Source organism: Hyla sarda, chromosome 12, assembly GCF_029499605.1.
Source record: "Hyla sarda isolate aHylSar1 chromosome 12, aHylSar1.hap1, whole genome shotgun sequence".
Lineage (NCBI taxonomy): Eukaryota > Metazoa > Chordata > Amphibia > Anura > Hylidae > Hyla > Hyla sarda.
The window spans coordinates 21,589,783-21,611,085 of NC_079200.1; the positions used below are offsets into that span (position 1 = coordinate 21,589,783).

The 21,303-nt window shown below is 42.6% G+C and overlaps 2 protein-coding genes across 6 annotated transcripts in view; one reads left to right on the plus strand and one right to left on the minus strand.

Moving 5' to 3' along the window:
- LOC130297073 (trafficking kinesin-binding protein 1-like) overlaps positions 1-10,930 on the plus strand; it is a 107,401-nt gene extending 96,471 nt beyond the window's left edge. For 2 of the 5 annotated variants that reach the window (XM_056549305.1, XM_056549307.1), the window contains 2 exons: positions 104-206; positions 8,508-10,930. In XM_056549305.1, coding sequence (XP_056405280.1) covers positions 104-206; positions 8,508-8,982 — 578 coding nt within the window. In that variant the 3' untranslated portion in view covers positions 8,983-10,930. Of the gene's footprint in view, positions 1-103; positions 207-3,593; positions 3,686-8,507 lie in introns of all 5 variants that reach the window. The other 3 variants (XM_056549308.1, XR_008849382.1, XM_056549309.1) reach the window with 3 other exon arrangements.
- Positions 10,931-12,407: 1,477 nt separating this feature from the next.
- On the minus strand, positions 12,408-17,116 carry LOC130296809 (gastrin/cholecystokinin-like peptide). Its single transcript, XM_056548779.1, has 3 exons — positions 16,992-17,116; positions 14,192-14,404; positions 12,408-12,544 (listed from the first exon to the last, which is right to left on the minus strand). The coding sequence occupies exons 1-3, from the start codon at positions 17,086-17,088 to the stop codon at positions 12,438-12,440; spliced, it is 417 nt and encodes a 138-aa protein (XP_056404754.1). The 5' UTR covers positions 17,089-17,116; the 3' UTR covers positions 12,408-12,437.
- Between the last annotated feature and the right edge of the window lie 4,187 nt (positions 17,117-21,303).

Sequence of the window (21,303 nt, forward strand, 5' to 3'; positions counted from 1 at the left end):
CCTTCACCCTCCGAGTGTCTCCATAGAAGTAGTCCAGCGTGTTGTTGTGTGACTCCCATCATGCGTCATTGTCTGTAATACGTAGATCACTTGTATGTTTCAGTGTTCTGTTCCGCTAACTACCTTCCCCAGACTCCGTCTACGTACACCATTACCACATGTCGCATGTCGCACCCTCTGCAGGACATTACACAGGTCACATCCAGGTGGGTTTTTCATGGTTTACACTTGTCTGTCTGTCGCCCCTCGTCTCGCATCACGTCACATTCATGTCTCTTCTCCCATACATGCCTACTGCATATGCTGCAGATATATAGACCTTTAGTATGGAAGCAGCAGATGGAAATAATATCATTTTATTGAAATGGGTTAAAGGGGTACTCCCGTGGAAAACTTTTTTTTTTTTTTTTTTTTTTTTTTTTAAATCAACTGGTGCCAGAAAGTTAAACAGATTTGTAAATGACTTCTATTAAAAAATCTTAATCCTTACAGTACTTATTAGCTGCTGAATACTACAGAGGAAATGGTTTTCTTTTTGGAGCACAGTGCTCTCTGCTGGCATCATGACCACAGTGCTCTTTGCTGACACCTCTGTCCATTTTAGGAACTTTCCAGAGCAGCATATGTTTGCTATGGGGATTTTCTCCTACTCTGGACAGTTCTTAAAATAGACAGAGATGTCAGCAGAGAGCACTGTGCTTGTGATGTCAGCAGAGAGCACTGTGTTCCAAAAAGAAAACCATTTCCTCTATAGTATTCAGCAGCTAATAAGTACTGGAAGGATTAAGATTTTTTAATAAAAGTAATTTACTAATCTGTTTAACTTTCTGGCACCAGTTGATTTAAATAAAAAAAAAGTTTTTCACGGGTGTACCCCTTTAAGAGGGGTACTCCGGTGAAAAACATATATTTTTTTCATATCAACTGACTCCAGAAAGAAAACAGATTTGTTAATTATTATTATTAAAAATCTTAATCCTACCAGTACTTATCAGCTGCTTAAGTTGAGTTGTTCTTTTCTGTCTGATCACAGTGCTCTCTGCTGACACCTCTGTCTGTATCAGGAATAGTGACGAGCAGCAGGGGCCATATTCGAATTCACGATATTTTGCAAATATATTGACTATTATTTGTCACTTGTTCGCAAAATTCGCATATTCGCTATGTTCGTGCACTTTTTTTACATGTGAAAATTTGCGTGGAAAAAATGCATAAAAATTTGCATGTGGAAAAAAACACACACAAAAAATTATGAAAATGTCATTACGAATATATAGCACTGTATTCTAAATATTCGCGAAATCGCGAAGTGCCGATAATCGCGATACAAATTTACATTACGAATATTCGTGCTCAACACTAATCGGGAACTGTCCTGAGCAGGAGAGGTTTTCTATGGGGATTTGCTGCTACTCTGGACAGTTCCTGAGACAGACAGAGATGTCAGCAGAGAGCACTGTGGTCAGACAGAAAAGAACAACTCCACTTCAGCAGCTGATAAGTACTGGTAGGATTAAGATTTTTTTTTTATAAAAGTAATTTACAAACATGTTTAACTTTCTGGAGCCAGTTGCTAGGGAAAATTTTTTTTTTTCACCGGAGTACCCCTTTAAGATAAAAACTCTCCTTTTTGTTCCTTGGAAATGGGCTGTGTCTGGTATTGCAGTCCATCCTATTCCTATTTCACTTCACCAATTATTTTGGCTTTTAGAACCTGTTCACTCCTGCATTGGATCAACCCATTGATTAGAATTGGCATTGTGCAATGCTTAGTTTTTCCTGTGGGGGTGCTGCAGGGAAGCTGCACATTTACTGCCACTTTTCAGCTGATCACTGAAGGTCCCAACTTATTGTAAAGAGATCTGTCTATCACCTAGAGATAGTTTAAAAGGGAGTACCCCTTTAAAGAAGATGTCCAAGAAAGTGGCATTTGCTCATACAGGCAGCAACTTCCAAACAATAGGGGAAAACCTCTAATATCAATATGTTTAGAAATATCCATTTATACTGAGGTCCCAGTCTGGCCTTTGTATATTAGACCGGCCTTGATGCTGTGTAACGTAACAAGGTTGTGTGATCACCTCATCCAAATTACTGGATTTTTTTTTTTAACCTATTCTTTGCAGGTTGCTTGTGCCCAATACCCCTTAAAGGGGTACTCTGATGGAAATTATTTTTTTAATTACATCAACTGGTGCCAGAAAGTTAAACAGATTTGTAAACTACTAGAGATGAGCGAAGTTACAGTAAATTCGATTCGTCACAAACTTCTCGGCTCGGCAGTTGCTGACTTTATCCTGCATAAATTAGTTCAGCTTTCAGGTGCTCCGGATGGCTGGAAAAGGTGGATACAGTCCTAGGAGAGAGTCTCCAGCCCACCGGAGCACCTGAAAGCTGAACTAATTTATGCAGGATAAAGTCAGCAACCGCCGAGCCGAGAAGTTTGTGACGAATCGAATTTACTGTAACTTCGCTCATCTCTATTAACTACTTCTATAAAAATAGTCTTCATCTTTCCAGTACTTATCAGCTGCTATATGATCCACAGGAAGTTCTTTTCTTTTTGAATTTCCTTTCTGTCTGACCACAGTGCTCTCTGCTGACACCTCTGTCCATTTTAGGAACTGTCCAGAGTAGGAGCAAATCTCCATAGAAAACCTCTCCTGCTCTGGACAGCTCCTGACACGGACAGTGATGAGCAGCAGAGAGCACTGTGGTCAGACAGAAAATAATTTAAAAAAGAAAAGCACTTCCTCTGTAGTATACAGCAGCTGATAAGTACTGGAAGGGTTAAGATTTTTTAATAGAAGTAATTTACAAATCTGTTTGAAGTGATACGCCGGCGCTAAGAGATCTTATCCCCTATCCAAAGGATAGGGGATAAGATTGCTGATCGCGGGGGTCCCGCCGTTGGGAACCCCCGTGATCTTGCACGCAGCACCCCGTTAGAATCAGTCCCTGGAGCACATTCGCTCCGGGTCTGATTACTGGCGATCATGGGGGCCGGAGCATTGTGGCGGCATGGCCCCGCCCCTGTGTGACGTCACGCTCCGCCCCCTCAATGCAAGCCTATGGGAGGGGGCGTGACGTCACAACGCTCCGGCCCCCATGATCGCCAGTAATCAGACCCGGAGCGAACGTGCTCCGGGACTGATTGTAACGGGGTGCTGCGTGCAAGAACACGGGGGTCCCCAGCAGCAGGACCCCCGCGATCAGGCATCTTATCACCTATCCTTTGGAAAGGAGATAAGATGTCTTAGTGCTGGAGTACCCCTTTAACTTTCTGGCACCAGTTGAATTAAAAATAAATGTTTTCCAGGGGAGTACCCCTTTAACACACACTAGCACCAAAATTGTTGCCCCCACCATAGGTCCAGCGGAGGGATCACTGAATGGTTTAAGCCTTATCCGAGCACTTATTTTATATACTGTATATCCCAATGTTGTGCGTACATTTTGCATGGTTAACGTGTCATTTGCAGCTGCTGGTGAATGGGTACCATATTGCCATCTGCTTTCATTCCTCCCGTTTCACTTACTGCTTCCTCCCTGTGCCTCACTCATGTGTCCATTTTCCATCCTCACGGTTCTAGGCACTTCAAGTCCTGGTGGAAGCGCCTTTTCCATTGCTTGACTTTCTGAGAGGCGTCTGAGTGCAGGGTCAGACATCACAGCAAGGCACCAGGTAGCTCAGTCGGCAGTGACCTTCAGGTCTCTAAAGGGGGACTCAGTGACCAACGTAGTGTTTGGTTCCCGTCTAGTACGTTATCGAAGACCAGAACTTCCTTTACCGACAATTCTAAGATGTGGACACTTGTACTAGACAGCAGAAATGATCCAGCATCTCATATTCTTTGTGACATCAAGTTTATTGTAGTTATTAAAGGGGTATTCCAGGAAAAAACTTTTTTTTTATATATATCAGCTGGCTCCAGAAAGTTAAACAGATTTGTAAATTACTTCTATTAAAAAAATCTTAATCCTTTCAGTACTTATGAGCTTCTGAAGTTAAGGTTGTTCTTTTCTGTCTAAGTTCAGAACCTTAACTTCAGAAGCTCATAAGTACGGAAAGGATTAAGATTTTTTAATAGAAGTAATTTACAAATCTGTTTAACTTTCTGGAGCCAGTTGATATATATAAAAACGTTTTTTCCCGGAATACCCCTTTAAGCAGCTTGTATGACGTATACAGGCGCCAATAAAATAAATACGTTTTCTTCCTATACTAGCCGGGGACATGGTTGGTCACTGAGTCGTCCTGAACATGGTTACTGCAAATTATGACTCCTCAGGGTTCGATTGTTGCTCCAGACTGACTATAAGACTATAGGGGGAGATTTATCAAAAACTGTGCAGAGGAAGAGCGTTGCAGTTGCCCATAGCAACCAATCAGATCGCTTCTTTCATTTTTTTTAGAGACCTGTGAAAAATGAAAGAAGCGATCTGATTGGTTGCTATGGGCAACTGGACAACTTTTTTCCTCTGGACGGGTTTTGATAAATCTCCCCCTATAAGTTATGGTGGGATGAAATGCTGTTCCACAAGTCACAGTTCTGACGGAGTTAAAGGAACACTTTGGAAAAAAACTTGATACTATGTAATACCTAGTGCAGGGCCAAAAGGGGTGGGGCCTGATTTCCCTATGTAGAGCTCCTTAAAGGGGTACTCTAGTGGAAAAAAAAATTTCTTAAATCAACTGGTGCCAGAAAGTTAAACAGATTTGTAAATCACTTCTATTAAAAAATCTTAGGGGCTGTATACTAAAGAGAAATCCAAAAAAGAAATGCATTTCCTCTGATGTCATGACCACAGTGCTCTCTGCTGACCTCTGCTGTCCATTTTAGGAACTGTCCAGTGCAGGAGAAAATCCCCATAGCAAACATCTGCGGCTCTGGACAGTTCCTAAAATGGACAGCAGAGGTCAGCAGAGAGAGCACTGTGGTCATGACATCAGAGGAAATGCATTTCTTTTTTGGATTTCTCTTTAGTATACAGCCCCTAAAAAGTACTGGAAGGATTAAGATTTTTTAATAGAAATTATTTACAAATATGTTTAACTTTCTGGCACCAGTTGATTAAAAAAAAAAAAAAAGTTTTCCACAGGAGTACCCCTTTAAGTCTCTGTGTCATGCTCCACCTCCTCAGGCCCTGCCCTAGGTATAAGGCTAAGTACCAGTTTTTCAATACACTGGCCCTCATTTACTATTGCAAACCCGACATGTTATGTTGGGTTGTGCGCCAGATTCTGTCGCATTGCGCCAGAATTGAAAAAAAAAGAAAACCCGAAAAAGGGGTGTGGCTGCCGGGAAAAGGGGTGTGGTGTCCTAAAAGGGGCGTGTTCCTGACATTTTCACAAAACCCAACATATTTACTAAGGTTTCCACATAAAATGTGGTGGATTTGAGCTGAAGAAAACCCGACAGATCAGAACATGTGTAAAAAAAAAAAAAGCAAAGTGTCGGGAAAAGTGGAAAATGTAGGGAAACCTTAGTAAATACCGTGGGAAATAAATTGTAGGGAATTAAAACCCACAAAGAAACCTACACAACACTCTTAGTAAATGAGGGCCATTGTCTGGGACAAGTGGTATATGGGTGGTATATGGGTGATAGCGAAATGTCTGGGTTCCCTATATTCCCAGTATCACATCAGTCTCCGAAAAATAAACACATACGCCAGCGGTCTTCAACCTGCGGACCTCCAGATGTTGCAAAACTACAACTCCCAGCATGCACGGACAGCCGTTGGCTGTCCGTGCATGCTGGGAGTTGTAGTTTTGCAACATCTGGAGGTCCGCAGGTTGAAGACCACTGACAGACGCTGTTTCAAATGCAATAATTCTTCTTTCTTTATAGAAGATTCATAAACCTACAAGAATCCACGGGTCAAGTCCTGGGGGGCGGAAAAAAAAAAAAGAAGTGTGGGAACTCACTCAAGATTTCCACTCAAGGGCTGGTCCTGCTAATGGGAACAGTGTTCCTGCTGTGGAAAAAGTGCAGGAACTCTGTTCCCAAGCATTCCTGCAGGAAGTGAGTCAGGACGCTCGCCGGAGGTTGTACGGAGACATTACAGGCTTCTTAGGATTCCATGTGCTTCTGCACCAGAGCTTTCATTTCCAGCCTGATAGAAAGTCTGCAACGTTTCAAGGGCTACGCCCCCCCCTTCCTCAAGTATAGCGCGCGTATCCCATCACCACATTATACAGACAAACAAATCTCGCGAGATTTCAGTTCTAGGATAAAATCCTACAAACACGTATTACAAAAGGATAAAAGTTGTCTGAATACATACAGATCCAGATAGAAGCAATAAGGAAAATGTTAACGTTACAAATCTCATTTGTAACCCCCTCAACAGCGTCACCCCCCCTCCCATAGACTTGTGTTGAGGGGGCGGGGTATGATGACATTAGGGGGCGGGGCTATGACGTCACGAGCTCCCGACACCGGCTCCAGCATTGGGAACCGTTTGTTCCAAACGCTGAGCAGCGGAGTACCCCTTTAATAAACTAAGATGACAAATCCTGGAGAATATAGAATAAGGAACAAATTAAAGAAAGATTATTAAAAAGTGAAGTGCGCTGGATACAACAATTGCGCACTTTACAACCCCATGGGATTAATGAGATTTGCAACGTTAACATTTTCCTGTAATAACACTTATTGCTTCTATCTGGATCTGTATGTATTCAGACAACTTTTATCCTTTTGTAATACGTGTTTGTAGGATTTTATCCTAGAACTGAAATCTCGCGAGATTTGTTTGTCTATATAATGTGGTGATGTGATACGCGCGCTATGCTTGAGGAAGGGGGGGGCGTAGCCCTTGAAACGTTGCAGACTTTCTATCAGGCTGGAAATGAAAGCTCTGGTGCAGGAGCACATGGAATCCTAAGAAGCCTGTAATGTCTCCGTACAACCTCCGGCGGGCGTCCTTACTCACTTGGGGGATTAGAACATGTTGGATTCTTGTAGGTTTATGAATCTTATATAAAGAAAGAAGAATTATTGCATTGGAAACAGCGTATGGGTTTATTTTTCTGAGATGAGCTCCAGTTTTTTTTGCCAGTACTGTTCCTTTATTAGAACCCTGAGTCTAAGTGGGAGAAGAAGCTTTCCCTGTTCTAACCCTTAACTTTTTCCTTGGTTTCTTGCATGCGCTAACCTTTACACTTGTCGTCTTTAACCACTTCACCTCCACTTGGAACAAGAGAAGCTTGTGATTATTCAATGGTCTTGTGTCACTAACTCAATTCGGGACAAACTTTCAGTGGGCTATCACAGTAATATTCGGGGTTTTACTTTAGGAGGACCCCAAGTAAAATGGCAATGAAAATGCTAAATACTCCTTGTCAAGAATACTTAAAGGGGTACTCCGGTGGCAAACTTTTTATTTTTTTTTATTTTATTTTTTTTAAATGAACTGGTGCCAGAAAGTTAAACAGATTTGTAAATGACTTCTATTAAAAAAAAATCGTAATCCTTTCAGTACTTTTTAGCAGCTGTATGCTACAGAGGAAATTATTTTCCTTTTGAATTAATTTTTTGTGTTGTCCACAGTGCTCTCTGCTGACACCTCTGTCCGTATCAGGAACTGTCCAGAGCAGGAGAATATCCCCATAGCAAACCTATGCTGCTCTGGACAAAAATAAAATAATTTCCTCTGTAGCATACAGCTGCTAAAAAGTACTGAAAGGATTAAGATTTTTTTTAATAGAAGTCATTTACAAATCTGTTAAACTTTCTGGCACCAGTTCATTAAAAAAAAAAAAAAGTTTTCCACTGGAGTACCCCTTTAAATGCCATATTAAAGGGGTACTTCCACCCCTAGACATTGCTGCCGTTGGGGACCACTGCGATCTTGGCTGCGGCACCCCAGACATCCGGTGCTCGTAGCGAACTTTGCTCCATGCCGTATGACTGGCCATGTGGGGCGGAGGCTCGTGACGTCACTGCCACGCCCCCTCAATGCAAGTCTATGGGAGGGGCGTGGCGGACGTCACGCACCCTTCCATAGACTTGCATTGAGGGGGAGTGTCCGTGATGTCATGAACAGGGCGTGACTGTGACGTCACGAGCCTCCGACACTAAACGAATGCCGAGGACAGCAGGGAGATTGCGGGGGTCCCCAGCAGCGGTACCCCCTGCGATCAGACCTCTTGTCCCCTATCCTTTAGATAGGGGATAAGATGTCTAGGGGCGGAGTACTCCTTTAAGGCAGGACACCTGAAGACCAGTGAATCGAAGACAAGTGCTTCTCACGGTGTGATATTGTGTCACAATTGGTTGCCACACAACTGTCCACCAATATGGCTTATTCCGCTTGCTCTCAGTAGGCTCATAGTTTTATTCATTTCAGGAGCCAATACCCTACAGTATTTTTATGGTATGGCGAGTTCAGTTTGATATATCAGAGGATAGACAATGTTGGTTGCACCATGTGGTTCATGAATAATGTTGTAGACCTTTTTATGTTGCTCATCCTGGTGTCATTTTGTCTTCCTTCAGTCTTCGTACAGTACTTTCCTCGTGTGGAAGCTATGAGAGCTTAAGCTCCTTAAACCTTGAACCTCCCAAAGAAGCACCAATAGCAAACTCCGTCCCACCGGTAGATGACCAACCCAACTCTGGACGCAACACTCCCTTGGGATTGGTTACCCTCTTAAAAGAGCATGGTATATCTGCCACTGGAGACCCCAACAGCAAAACCTCAACTAAAGCTAAAGTTAAGCCACCTGCACCCACCGCATACCCTCCTATCTTCCAGTTGGGTTGGGGTAGAACATTAAGAGGTCTAGGCTTTGGAAGATCTCTAGTGGACAGTGCTTCAGTAAATGAGACGCCAGATTCAGGTACTACCCAAAAAAGCATCTTTAGCATAAACCTGGTGGAACAGTTACGGAGACTTGGCTTGAACCAGGTTGCAGAGAGGGGTATTATTTCTTCTCCAAGGACAACGGAAGCCAAAACGCCTCCATGCTGATTCCATACCGAGTGACTGACCAGAAAAGCAATGGAACATCGAAGGACATGACTTTGCACTGACTTGACTAATAGGGGCTCCATATTCTTGCACATAGCCTTCTTGAGCTTTTTTTTAGTCTACAATTTGCTAGTAAAATATGTTGAAATAAGAAGGATGTAAGGGAGAGGCACTTGATGGTCATGCAAGCTACCTTCATATGTGTCTCTGTACATATTACAAGAGAGACATCTTGTATCTTACCAGAGAAAATGGGGAACATATAGCTGCCTATATTATAGTCAGGGGCGTAGCTATAGAGGTAGAAGTCGCACCGGGGCGAAGATGTGCTTTAATTGGCATATGGGGCCCTGTTTCAGATTTTGCATCGGGGCCCAGAAGCTACGCCACTGTTTATAGTATTGTATTACTATGCACTGGGCCAATTTGCAATTTCAGAATTGCACACAAATTATGGTCTACGGGGCCATCTTGTTTCCTTTTACAGATCTACAGAACATCTCATTGTTCCATCATTGGAACAAATTCAAGATTTAATGTTCTTAATTCCTCATGTTTTACTGCAGAATTTATTTTAGGACTAAAGACGCTAGGCTGGGGTCTTTTTAATGTATTTCCACTGCACATCCGGACCATATTTGCTTTTAAAGGGGTTATCCACCATAAGGTGATTTTATTACTTACCTGCCAGAACTGGGTATTTCCTGTTGGATTTTGTTCTCTAAACTACACATCCCACAGTTCCATGCCTGAAAGTTTGAGATCACTTTCCTTCCTCCCACCCATCAGCCACCCCACCCATTGAAACACAGTGTTTTCTAACCAGAGGGCCTATTGCTGTTGCTAAATTGAAGCAGGACAGGTTCCCTCTGATCACCTGACTAGTGATGTCAGGTATCGACGCACTGCAACCTGGGAAATCCCGAGACCTGAGTAATTTTGTATGCTGTTAAAAATAAATATTGGGGCGATAATCACAGAAGAATTGCAAGACCACCATCACACACAGGTACAGACACTATATTATGGACTACACTAACTTTACAGCCCCTGTAGCATAGTCCAAAACAAAAATACCTGGAATACCCCTTTAAAGGTACAAGCAATAGGTCCATGTTTTGCTGTATCCTGGTTCCACAGGACAGAGCTTTTTTTTTTTTTTTATACAAAAAGAAATGAAAATATTACCGGTCACAAATTCAAAAAAGAACCACTTCGCTCTCTACCTCCATCTATCAGTAGGTCTAGGTACTGCACTTGATAGAACATATCGTCTTTGTGTCTGGATCGGGTTTTATGTAATCAAGGTCTGCCACGTATTCTTTAAAATGTCTTAAGACTCATAAGAAATGGCAGTGCCGGGTTTGCCCTGGTGCACATGGGCTGGTGGGAACCCCCTAATTGTGCCGTACCGGCCAAGACTTCAATGTTATGACAATTGAATATTCTTCTGCACTGATTCTATGTGACTTTAATAAATGTAAGGTGTAAGGTGTGTGTCCCTGGTTGCTTTCATATCTGTCAAATATATTTATATGTTAACCAAAGGGAAAAATATCCTACCCCTCCTGTTTGCTTTTATAGGAAATGGGGCCATTTTTTAGCCAGTCTTTCTCCTAAGCTACATAGTACCCACATACAATACTGCACACAGTCCACATAATATCACCATATAGTGCCAAAATACGGTAATGTATAGCAAACATAATACCACCATATAGCACCCAAAAATGGTTTCCTGCTTCTATGGAGTCCTTTTCTTGGAGACCACATTCACAGGATACCCCATAAATGCCCAGTGGTTGCAGGTTTCAACTCTAGGACCCTCACAAATCTGATACCCCTGTCTGCCGAGTCCTGATCGCTCCACGCATCATTTAATTCAGTAAAAAGCTGTCCATACGCTCTCTATTGGCATTTATGGCAGCACTCGGCTCTTTCTTTAAATGGGCACTGTCATTAAAAAATTTTTTGCTATTGCACTCCTTATGGTAAATAAAACATCTTTCTAATGTTCTTTGTTTAAAAAAAAAAAAAAATTAAGGTTTCTATGTTTTATTTGTGTTTAAAAAAGCTGCCACTAGGTGTCTCCCTACTTCTGTCCAAAGCACATTCCTTCCCCCCCCCCCCCCCCCCAATCTCTTGCACAGACTTTGGACTCCTGATGGCCTGGCAGAAGTCCAAAATCAGGAAATGCTGAGAGGGGTGTGTGCAGCCTTAGCCAATCAGCTCATCTCACACTGAACTGTTCTGGGCTGTGTGTAGCAGAGTGAGGGAGGAAGTTCTCCCCTGTATGGCTTCAGATGATGTCACGGCTGCTGGGGAACGCCCCCTTCCCAGTCTGTGAATCTGACAGAGACTGAGCAGAAAATACAGAGCAATATCAAGGTAGAAAACTAACAAATAATAAAAATAAAGGCAGGGGGGGGGGGTTTATCATGATGGGGGCAGTGACCTGGGAGGATTATAACATTTAACAAGATCATGAGAGGTACTCTATAAATGGGTACTCCATTTTTTTTTTTTAAATCAACTGGTGCCAGAAAGTTAAACAGATTTGTAAATTACTTCTATTAAAAAATCTTTACCCTTCCAGTACTTATTAGCAGCTGTATGCTACAGAGGAAATTCTTTTCTTTTTGAATTTCTTTTTTGTCCACAGTGCTCTCTGCTGACACCTGATGCCCGTATCAGGAACTGTCCAGAGCAGGAGAAAATCCCCATAGCAAACCTATGCTGGTCTGGACAGTTCATGACACAGACAGAGGTGTCAGCAGAGAGCACTGTGGACAAGACCAAAAAGAAACTAAAAAAAAAAAATAGAATTTCCTCTGTAGCATACAGCTGCTAATAAGTACTGGAAGGATTAAGATTTTTTAATAGAAGTCATTTACAAATCTGTTTAACTTTCTGGCACCAGTTGATAAAAAAAAAAAAAAGCCCAGTGTTTCCCAACCAGGGTGCCCCCAGCTGTTGCAAAACTACAAATCCCAGCATGCCCAAAGGCTGTCCGGGCATGCTGGGATTTGTAGTTTTGCAACAGCTGGGGGCACCCTGGTTGGGAAACACTGGTTTAGCCTATGGTGCTGTAAGCTTGGAGCCAATTCACACTTTTGTAATGAATCCCATTGACTTACAATGGGTCCATTATAGAAAGTGGACCCCTCCCTGAAGACATGACACCAGTGTGAACACAGCCTTGGAACGTTCTGGTAACAACATCAGGTTTTAGCCACGTAAAACATACAAAATGGACCCTTTTCAGAATAATTTACCAAGCATTGGATATTAAATCAACATAAACATCGAATTTATTCCAACATTTTTATTTTTATTTTTTTAAATTATTTTTTTTTTGCCTCTCCACATCAGTAGTGCAATTTTCATCAGAAACCAGAGTATAGTTTACTTTAATAGTATATCTCTCCCCCCCCCCCCCCCCCAACAATATGGTCTTAAGAATCTGGGACCTGATCTTCTGAACTTCTGCGGCCAAAGTCCATCCAGCCAGCATAGTCCCGGTCGTGCATGGGGTGAAGGTGGCCTTCAGCGTTTGAGATTTCTAGAGAGTAAAATCATTTTGGTTAGGAACGATAAAGACAAATTTGTGTTGGGCTTTCATGGGTAAACATTCAGACTCTCTCTAGAACCCTGCAGCCGAGCACATCCCAGTCCCACAACTCCCCAAATAGCAATACCCCTGTACCAGGGAGGTGTAAAGCCCCTGTTTACATAGTGAATTGCAATGTCTTGACTAGTTCAGCTGAGCCAAGGCTTAATGTATGGGGTATGCAAATTCATAGGGATCCTGTCCCATCGTACTGCATGTTTAATCTGCAGGTATCATGTTATAGAGCAGGAGGAGCTGAGAAGATTATATATACAATACAGTACAATCTGCAGGTATCATGTTATAGAGCAGGAGGAGCTGAGCAGATAATATACACAATACAGTACAATCTGCAGGTATCATGTTATAGAGCAGGAGGAGCTGAGCAGATGATATATACAATACAGTACAATCTGCAGATATCATGTTATAGAGCAGGAGGAGCTGAGCAGATTGATATATAGTTTAATGTAAAGTTCCAGGAAAATGTGTCATTTTTTGTGTAAATCTCTGCTTATTCTGGGCAAAGTAGTTAATTGTAGCTGTATTGTATATATCATCTGCTCAGCTCCTCTTGCTCTGTAACATGATACCTGCAGATTGTACTGTATTGTATATATCATCTGCTCAGCTCCTCTTGCTCTGTAACATGATACCTGCAGATTGTACTGTATTGTATATATCATCTGCTCAGCTCCTACTGCTCTATAACATGATTCCTGCAGATTGTAATGTATTGTATATATCATCTGCTCAGCTCCTCTTGCTCTAAAACATGATACCTGTAAATTGTACTGTATTGTATATATCATCTGCTCAGCTCCTCCTTCTCTATAACATGATACCTGCAGATTGTACTGTATTGTATAAATCCTCTGCTCAGCTCCTCCTGCTCTATAACATGATACCTGCAGATTGTACTGTATTGTATATATCATCTGCTCAGCTCCTCCTGCTCTATAGCATAATCTCTGCAGATTGTACTGTATTGTATATATCATCTGCTCAGCTCCTCCTGCTCTATAACATGATCCCTGCAGATTGTTCTGTATTGTATATATCATCTGCTCAGCTCCTCCTGCTCTATAACATGATACCTGCAGATTGTACTGTATTGTATATATCATCTGCTCAGCTCCTCCTGCTCTATAACATAATACCTGCAGATTGTACTGTATTGTATATATCATCTGCTCAGCTCCTCCTGCTCTATAACATGATACCTGCAGATTGTACTGTATTGTATATATCATCTGCTCAGCTCCTCCTGCTCTATAACATAATACCTGCAGATTGTACTGTATTGTATATATCATCTGCTCAGCTCCTCCTGCTCTATAACATGATACCTGCAGATTGTACTGTATTGTATATATCATCTGCTCAGCTCCTCCTGCTCTATAACATAATACCTGCAGATTGTACTGTATTCTATATATCATCTGCTCAGCTCCTCGTGCTCTATAGCATGCTGTCTGCAGACTGGACTGCACTATTATAATGAGAAGTTGACTTTTAAGCTGGTTTTCTGGTAGGATTCAAAGAGACTTTGTGAATACTGAGAAGGTAAATGGCATTTGTCCCCTTTTTATTTGTTACCTGCAAGAAGCTGAGGGAGAAGCTGTGACATCATCAGTTGCCTCTGTTCATGGGACAAGGACGCCAGGAGGTCCCGCCGGCTGACTTCAGAGGGAAAAGCGCTCTTCTTCTGTAGTCCATACTGTGCTGATTGCAGTTCTGTCAATGGCTTACAGAGGGCAGCAGTGGCCAATATGGCTAACAGAACAGTAACACAAACTTTTCTGTCCATCTCTGCAATGCAAAAACAGGGACTTTGTACATTTGGTTTCTGCTGCCACCTAGAGTACATAGAATGTGTCCCTGTTTACTTTCTATAGAATTTAAAACGTTACTGTCTCTTTAATAGTCAATATGTCAGACAATATTTTATGCCTCACATTGGTTCTTGAGATGCCACAAGTGGGCACAAAAATAACAGGGCAACTATAAAGCCAACTGAATGCAATCCACTATTAAAGGGTACCTCTCATCAAAAAAACGTTTTATATATAATAGATTAATGTATGCAGAATAACTTTACAATTGCATGTTATTAAAAAATATGCTTCTTTCTATTTAATTTTCCACATTGAAGAAATGACCACTAGGGGTCTCCCTACCAGTCCTGGCAGCAAGCATTTCAGACTCATGCTGGAGTCCTAAACACTACGAGCTGCCAGTCTGCTTTGTTCACAAAGGAGAACACTCAGAGCTGCCAGCCTGCTTTGGTCACAGCCTGTTTGGCTGTGAACAAAGCAGGCTGGCAGCTCTGAGTGTTTAGGACTCCAGCATGAGTCAGAAATGCTTGCTGACGGGACTGATCGGGAAAAATACAATAGAAAGAAGCATATTTTTCATTAACATGCTATTGGAAAGTTATTCAACATTCATTAATCTAAAATATATCAAAAGTTTATTTGATGAGAGGTACCCTTTAATAATGGATCAATTCAAGTGGGATTCAATGAACAGTCCTTTCTGTATGGCCCTAAACAAGTGCCAAGTTTTCCATGAAAAACAGGTATAGTCCTTATTTTTCTATTTGACCATATTAAAGTGGTTATTCGGGAATAAAAAAAAAATTGCGCTAATTTCTTTAACCCCTTAAGGACCAAGCGTTTTTCTGTATTTGCACTTTAGTTTTTTCCTCCTTACCTTTTAATAATCATAACTCTTTCAATTATGCACCTAAAAATCCGTATGGTGGCTTATTTTTTGTGCCACCAATTCTACTTTGCAATGACATCAGTAATTTTACCCAAAAATCTACGGCAAAAAGGGGAAAAAAGTAGACCTGGTCCTTGAAGTAGACCTGAATAATGAACAGGTAGATAGATTGCTACTTTAAAGAGGTTATCTGGCATTAAAAAAAGCTATTTTGTTTTTTGAAAAACAGCACCACACCTGTTCTCAGGTTGTGTGTGGTATAACAACTTGGTCCATTCACTTTAAGACAATTGTGGTGCTGTTTTTGGAAGTTATCAGCTCTGTTTTGCTAATCCTGGATAACCCCTTTTAAGGGGTACTCCAGTGGAAAACTATTTTTTTTTTTTCTAAATCAACTGGTGCTAGAGTTAAACAGATTTGTAAATTACTTCTATTTAAAATCTTAATCCTTCCAGTACTTATCAGCTGCTGTATACTACAGAGGAAGTTCTTTTCTTTTTGAATTTCTATTCTTGTCTGACCACAGTGCTCTCTGCTGACACCTCTGTCCATGTCAGGAACTGTTCAGAGCAGGAGAAAATCCCCATAGCAAACCTATTCTGCTCTGGACAGTTCCTGACATGGACAGAGGTGTCAACAGAGAGCACTGCAGTCAGATAAGAAAATAAATTCAAAAGGAAAAGAACTTCTGCAGTATACAGCAGCTGATAAGTACTGGAAGTATTAAGATTTTTAAATATAAGTAATTAACAAATCTGTTTAACTTTCTGGCACCAGTTGATTTAAAAAATATATATTGTTTTCCACTGGAGTACCCCTTTAAGTATTATATGAGCCTTTCCAGGTAGACTTAAAGAATGCTGGGAGTTATATTATTACAACAGCTGCAGGTCTAGACTCAAATAATTCACCCAACATGCTCAGTCTTAAAGGGGTACTCCAGTGGAATTTTTTTTTTTTAAATCAACTGGTGCCAGAAAGTTAAACAGATTTGTAAATTACTTCTGTTAACAAATCTTAGTCCTTCCAGTACTTTTTAGGGGCTGTATACTACAGAGGAAATGCTTTTCTTTTTGGATTTCTCTTCTGTCACGACAACAGTGCTCTCTGCTGACCATTTTAGGAACTGTCCAGAGCAGGAGAAAATCCTCATAGCAAACATATGCTGGACAGTTCCTAAAATGGACAGCAGAGGTCAGCAGAGAATACTGTGCTTGTGACAGAAGAGACATCCAAAAAGAAAAGAACTTCCTCTGTAGTATATAGTCCCTAAAAATTACTGGAATGATTAAGATTTTTTTTAATAGAAGTCATTTACAAATCTGTTTAACTTTCTGGCACAAGTTGACAAAAAAAAAAGTTTTCCACCGGAGTACCCCTTTAAGGGATTACCTACTTAACACAACCCTTTTTCTGAAATGTGTTCCTCTAAATATCTTATCCTGAAGCTAAGATATTTTGGCAAGGAATCCCAAACGTCAGCCCAGACCAATGATGGTGGCTTGTGACTTAGTAGGTGACACGTGCGCTATTAAGAAAATTTCCTCTTAACCAAGAAAACAATCAACTCTACAAACTGAATATACGGAATATAGTAGTATAAACTATATCCATATACTCTGTGCCATTTCAAATGCTCGCCATTGCCCCCTACTGCTCAAATAGGACTCACCTGTGGTGATCTTGTCTCTGAGCCTGGATGTTGTGCCGGAGATGTCTCTGGCTTCTACAGGTTCCCTTTTATTGAGGGCAATGATGTCTCCTCCCATCCATTTCCATCATTCACCTTCCACCCCCTTCCTTATTCCTCGCACTTGTGCTCATGATGTCACTGAACCCCCCCCCCCCCCCTGCCCTAAGATACATGGAGATTGACTATTTGTCAAGAGGATCAAACAACGCTATAACGATGCGCAAATAGAGCCGAGCAAATCAGAGTAATGTCCTCATCTGGAGCACGGCTGATATCTTCACATTCGTGGAACATTTTTGACTCACTTTTCTCTTGGCAATACCTTTTAACTCTTCCTAATGCTTAAAGGAGTAAGATGTCTGATCGCGGGGGTCCTGCTGCCGGGGACCACCGCGATCTCGGCTGCGGCAAACCAGACATCCGGTGCACAGAGCAAACTTCACTCTGCCGGATGACTGGCAATGTAGGGCGGAGGCTCGTGACATCACAGCCACACCTCGCTCGTGATGTCACTGTAACGCCCCCTCAATGCAAGTCTATGGGAGGGGGCGTGATGTCACAAGGCTCCAGGGTGCTTCACCCGACGCTCTAAACGAACATCGGGTGCAGCAGGGAGATCACGGGGGTCCTCCGCAATCAGACATCTTATCCCCCATCCTTTGGAACGTTGCTCCGTGCCAGATGACTGGTGATGCGGGGCGGAGTCATGTGACGTCACAGCCACGCCCCCTTAATGCAAGTCTATGGGAGGGGGCGTGACATCACGAGGCTCCGGTGCTACACCCGACGCTCTAAACGAACATCGGGTGCAGCAGGGAGATCACGGGGGTCCTTCGCAATCAGACATCTTATCCCCTATCCTTTGGAACTTCGCTCCGTTCCGGATGACTGGCGATGCGGGGTGGAGTCATGTGATGTCACAGCCATGCCCCCTCAATGCAAGTCTATGGGAGGGGGTGTGGATGTGACGTCACGAGCGGGGCCAAGCCGTGATGTCACGAGCCTACGGCGCTCCACCCGACACTCTAAACGAACGCCGGGTGCAGCAGGGAGATTGGAGGGGTCCCCAGTGGCGGGACCCACTTTGAATAGGGGATAAGATGTCTAGGGGTGGAGTACCCCTTTAAAATTCGATGTGTAATCGTAAATTGTAAGTTTCTTTGCTGCCCTGGTCTGACTTGGAGAATTGTGGAAGGTTTTCACCCCCTGTGTCTTTACGGGTATGGATGGACTGTCCCACCAGAGTACTGATACAGTAGAGCGAGAAAGAAGGCATTTTTTCAGCACTGCCAAGATGATCTCCAAATGGACTCAACATTAGGGTCTTCAGTACTGAAATCCTTTACATGGGTCCATTTGGAGTTCTTGGCAGTGCTGAAATGATTGCTTTCTTTCTTACTCTCTACTCCATTGGTACAGGCACAAGGTCTGGTCATCCCCAGCCGGCACTGCAGATTGACAACCATCATTCTTGGTCTTGTCCAACGCAACATGGTTTCCTGGAAGAGGTTTCTGTCATTTATGACACAATAGTACTACTGTGTCAAAATAAGTACTATCTTGACAGTATAATAAGAAGTCATTTCATACATTACATGATGATACAGTCTATGATCCACCGGGGAAAGAACCTACGATAAGTCAACAAAAACTTCTCATAAAGGGTTACTAAGAAATGAAATTATTGGTAGACAGTCATTTTACCGTTCCTTAAAGACCTTATTGTTGCCGTCTCCCTAAAGTGCATACAGTAAATCAATAGTTAACCTCCAATTATTGGTAGACAGTCATTTCCTCCCAGGTCACTGCCCCCATCATGATAAACCACCCTCTGCCTTTATTTTTTATTATTTTTTTTAGTTTTCCACCTTGATATTGCTCTGTATTTTCTGCTCAGTCTCAGTCAGATTCACAGACTGGGAAGGGGCGTTCCCCAGCAGGTGTGACATCATCTGAAGCCATACAGGAGAGAACTTTCTCCCTCACTCTGCTACACACAGCCCAGAGCAGTTCAGTGTGAGATGAGCTATGTTTGGCTAAGGCTGCACACACCCACCTCAGCAGAAGTCCAAAGTCTGTACAAAAGATGGGGGAAAATGTGCTCTGGACAAGTAGGGAGACACCTAGTGGCAACTTTTTAAACACAAATAAAACATAGAAAACTTTTTTTTTTTTTAAACAGAGTACATAGGAAAGATTTTTTTTATCTTCCATAAGGAGTGCAATAGAAAAAATCAGTTTTAATGAGAGAGCCCATTTAAAGAAAAATCCATAAATTTAACAGGACACAAAAGATTTTGTATGTATTTTATATATCTTTGGTTGACATGACAACTTTCCGAAGACTACCATAGATGTCAAGAGCCTATATGTACACTGCTCAAAAAAATAAAGGGAACACTAAGATAACACATCCTAGATCTGAATGATGAACTAATCGTATGAAATCCTTTCGTCTTTACATAGTTGAATGAGCTGACAACAAAATCACACAAAAATCATCAATGGAAATCAAATTTATCAACCAATGGAGGTCTGGATATGGAGTCACACTCAAAATCACAGTGGAAAACCGCACTTCAGGATGATCCAACTTTATGTAATGTCCTTAAAACAAGTCCCAATGAGGCTCAGTAGTGTGTGTGGCCTCCACGTGACCGTATGACCTCCCTACAACGCCTGGACATGATCCTGATGAGGTGGAGGATGGTCTCCTGAGGGATGTCCTCCCAGACCTGGACTAAAGAATCCGCCAACTCCTGGACAGTCTGTGGTGGATGGAGCGAGACATGATGTCCCAGATGTTCTCAATCAGATTCAGGTCAGGGGAATGGGCGGCCAATCCATAGCATCAATGCCTTCCTCCTGCACGAACTGCTGACACACTCCAGCCACATGAGGTCTAGCATTGTCTTGCATTAGGAGGAACCCAGGGCCAACCACACCAGCATATGGTCTCACAAGGGGTCTGAGGATCTCATCTCGGTACCTAATGGCAGTCAGGCTACCTCTGGCAAGTACATGGAGGGCTGTGCAGCCCCCCAAAGAAATGCCAACCCACACCATTACTGACCCACCGCCAAACTGGTCATGCTGGATGATGTTGCAGGCAGCAGAACGTTCTCCAAGGCGTCTCCAGACTCTGTCACATATGCTCAGTGTGAACCTGCTTTAATCTGTGAAGAGCACAGGGCGCCAGTGGCGAATTTGCCAATCTTGGTGTTCTCTAGCAAATGCCAAACGTCCTGCACGGTGTTGGGCTGTAAGCACAACCCCCACCTGTGGACGTCGGGCCCTCATACCACTCCTCCTGATGTACTGGCCTGTCTCCTGGTGGCGCCTCTATACTCTGGACATTATGCTGACAGACACAGCAAACCTTCTTGCCACAGCTCGCATTGATGTGCCATCCTGGATGAGCTGCACTACCTGAGCCACTTGTGTGGGTTGTAGACTCCGTTTCATGCTACCACCACATGCAGAACCACTCCTTTATTGGGGTTGTCTTGCTCATTGCCTATAATTTCCACCTGTTGTCTGTTCCATTTGCACAACAGCATGTGAAATTGATTGTCAATCAGTGTTGCTTCCTGAGTGGACAGTGGGATTTCACAGAAGTGTCATTGACTTGAAGTTACATTGGCCCTTATATACTAACAGGATTCCTACTCTTTTTGACAGATGTCATGCCCACTCCCATAGACTTGCATTGAGGGGGCGGGACTACAGATGTGATGTGATGAGGGGGCGTGGCTATGATGTCACAAGCTCCTGGCGCCTGCTCCAGCGTTTGGAACAGTACCCCTTTAAGTGTTCCCTTTATTTTTTTGAGCAGTGTATATCTCCTCAGGACGCAGCCTGTTAGGTGTCAATTGGAATTTATTCAGGAAGACATATCTATGATAGATGTTGTGTGCATTGCTTTACTGTTTGTGCTGGACCATAATTCCTTTAAATTTGTTATGAAAAAGTAGGAATAGTGATCCGGACCCCTGCTACCCCAACCTTTTCTCTCAGTTTTCTTGTAGAAAAGATGGTTTTTAAATAAATCTGGTAAATTACAGAACTTTTGCGATATTTAAAGGGGTACTCCGGTGCTAAGACATCTTATCTCCTATCCTAAGGATAGGGGATAAGATGCCTGATCGCGGGGGTCCCCCGTGATCTTGCACACAGCACCCCGTTACAATCAATCCCCGGAGCACGTTCGCTCCAGGTCTGATTACTGGTGATCACGGGGGCCGGAGCATTGTGATGTCATGCTCCGCCCCCTCAAGGCAAGTCTATGGGA

Bases quoted from the DNA above. Each gene is read 5' to 3' on its own strand.
- LOC130296809 (XM_056548779.1), bottom strand. From the start codon at position 17,088: ATGGGAGGAGACATCATTGCCCTCAATAAAAGGGAACCTGTAGAAGCC. The intron at 14,405-16,991 runs GTGAGTCCTATT...TTTGCATTGCAG, and splicing joins CAGAGACAAGATCACCACAG to AGATGGACAGAAAAGTTTGT. The intron at 12,545-14,191 runs GTAACAAATAAA...TTTACTCTCTAG, and splicing joins TCTCCCTCAGCTTCTTGCAG to AAATCTCAAACGCTGAAGGC.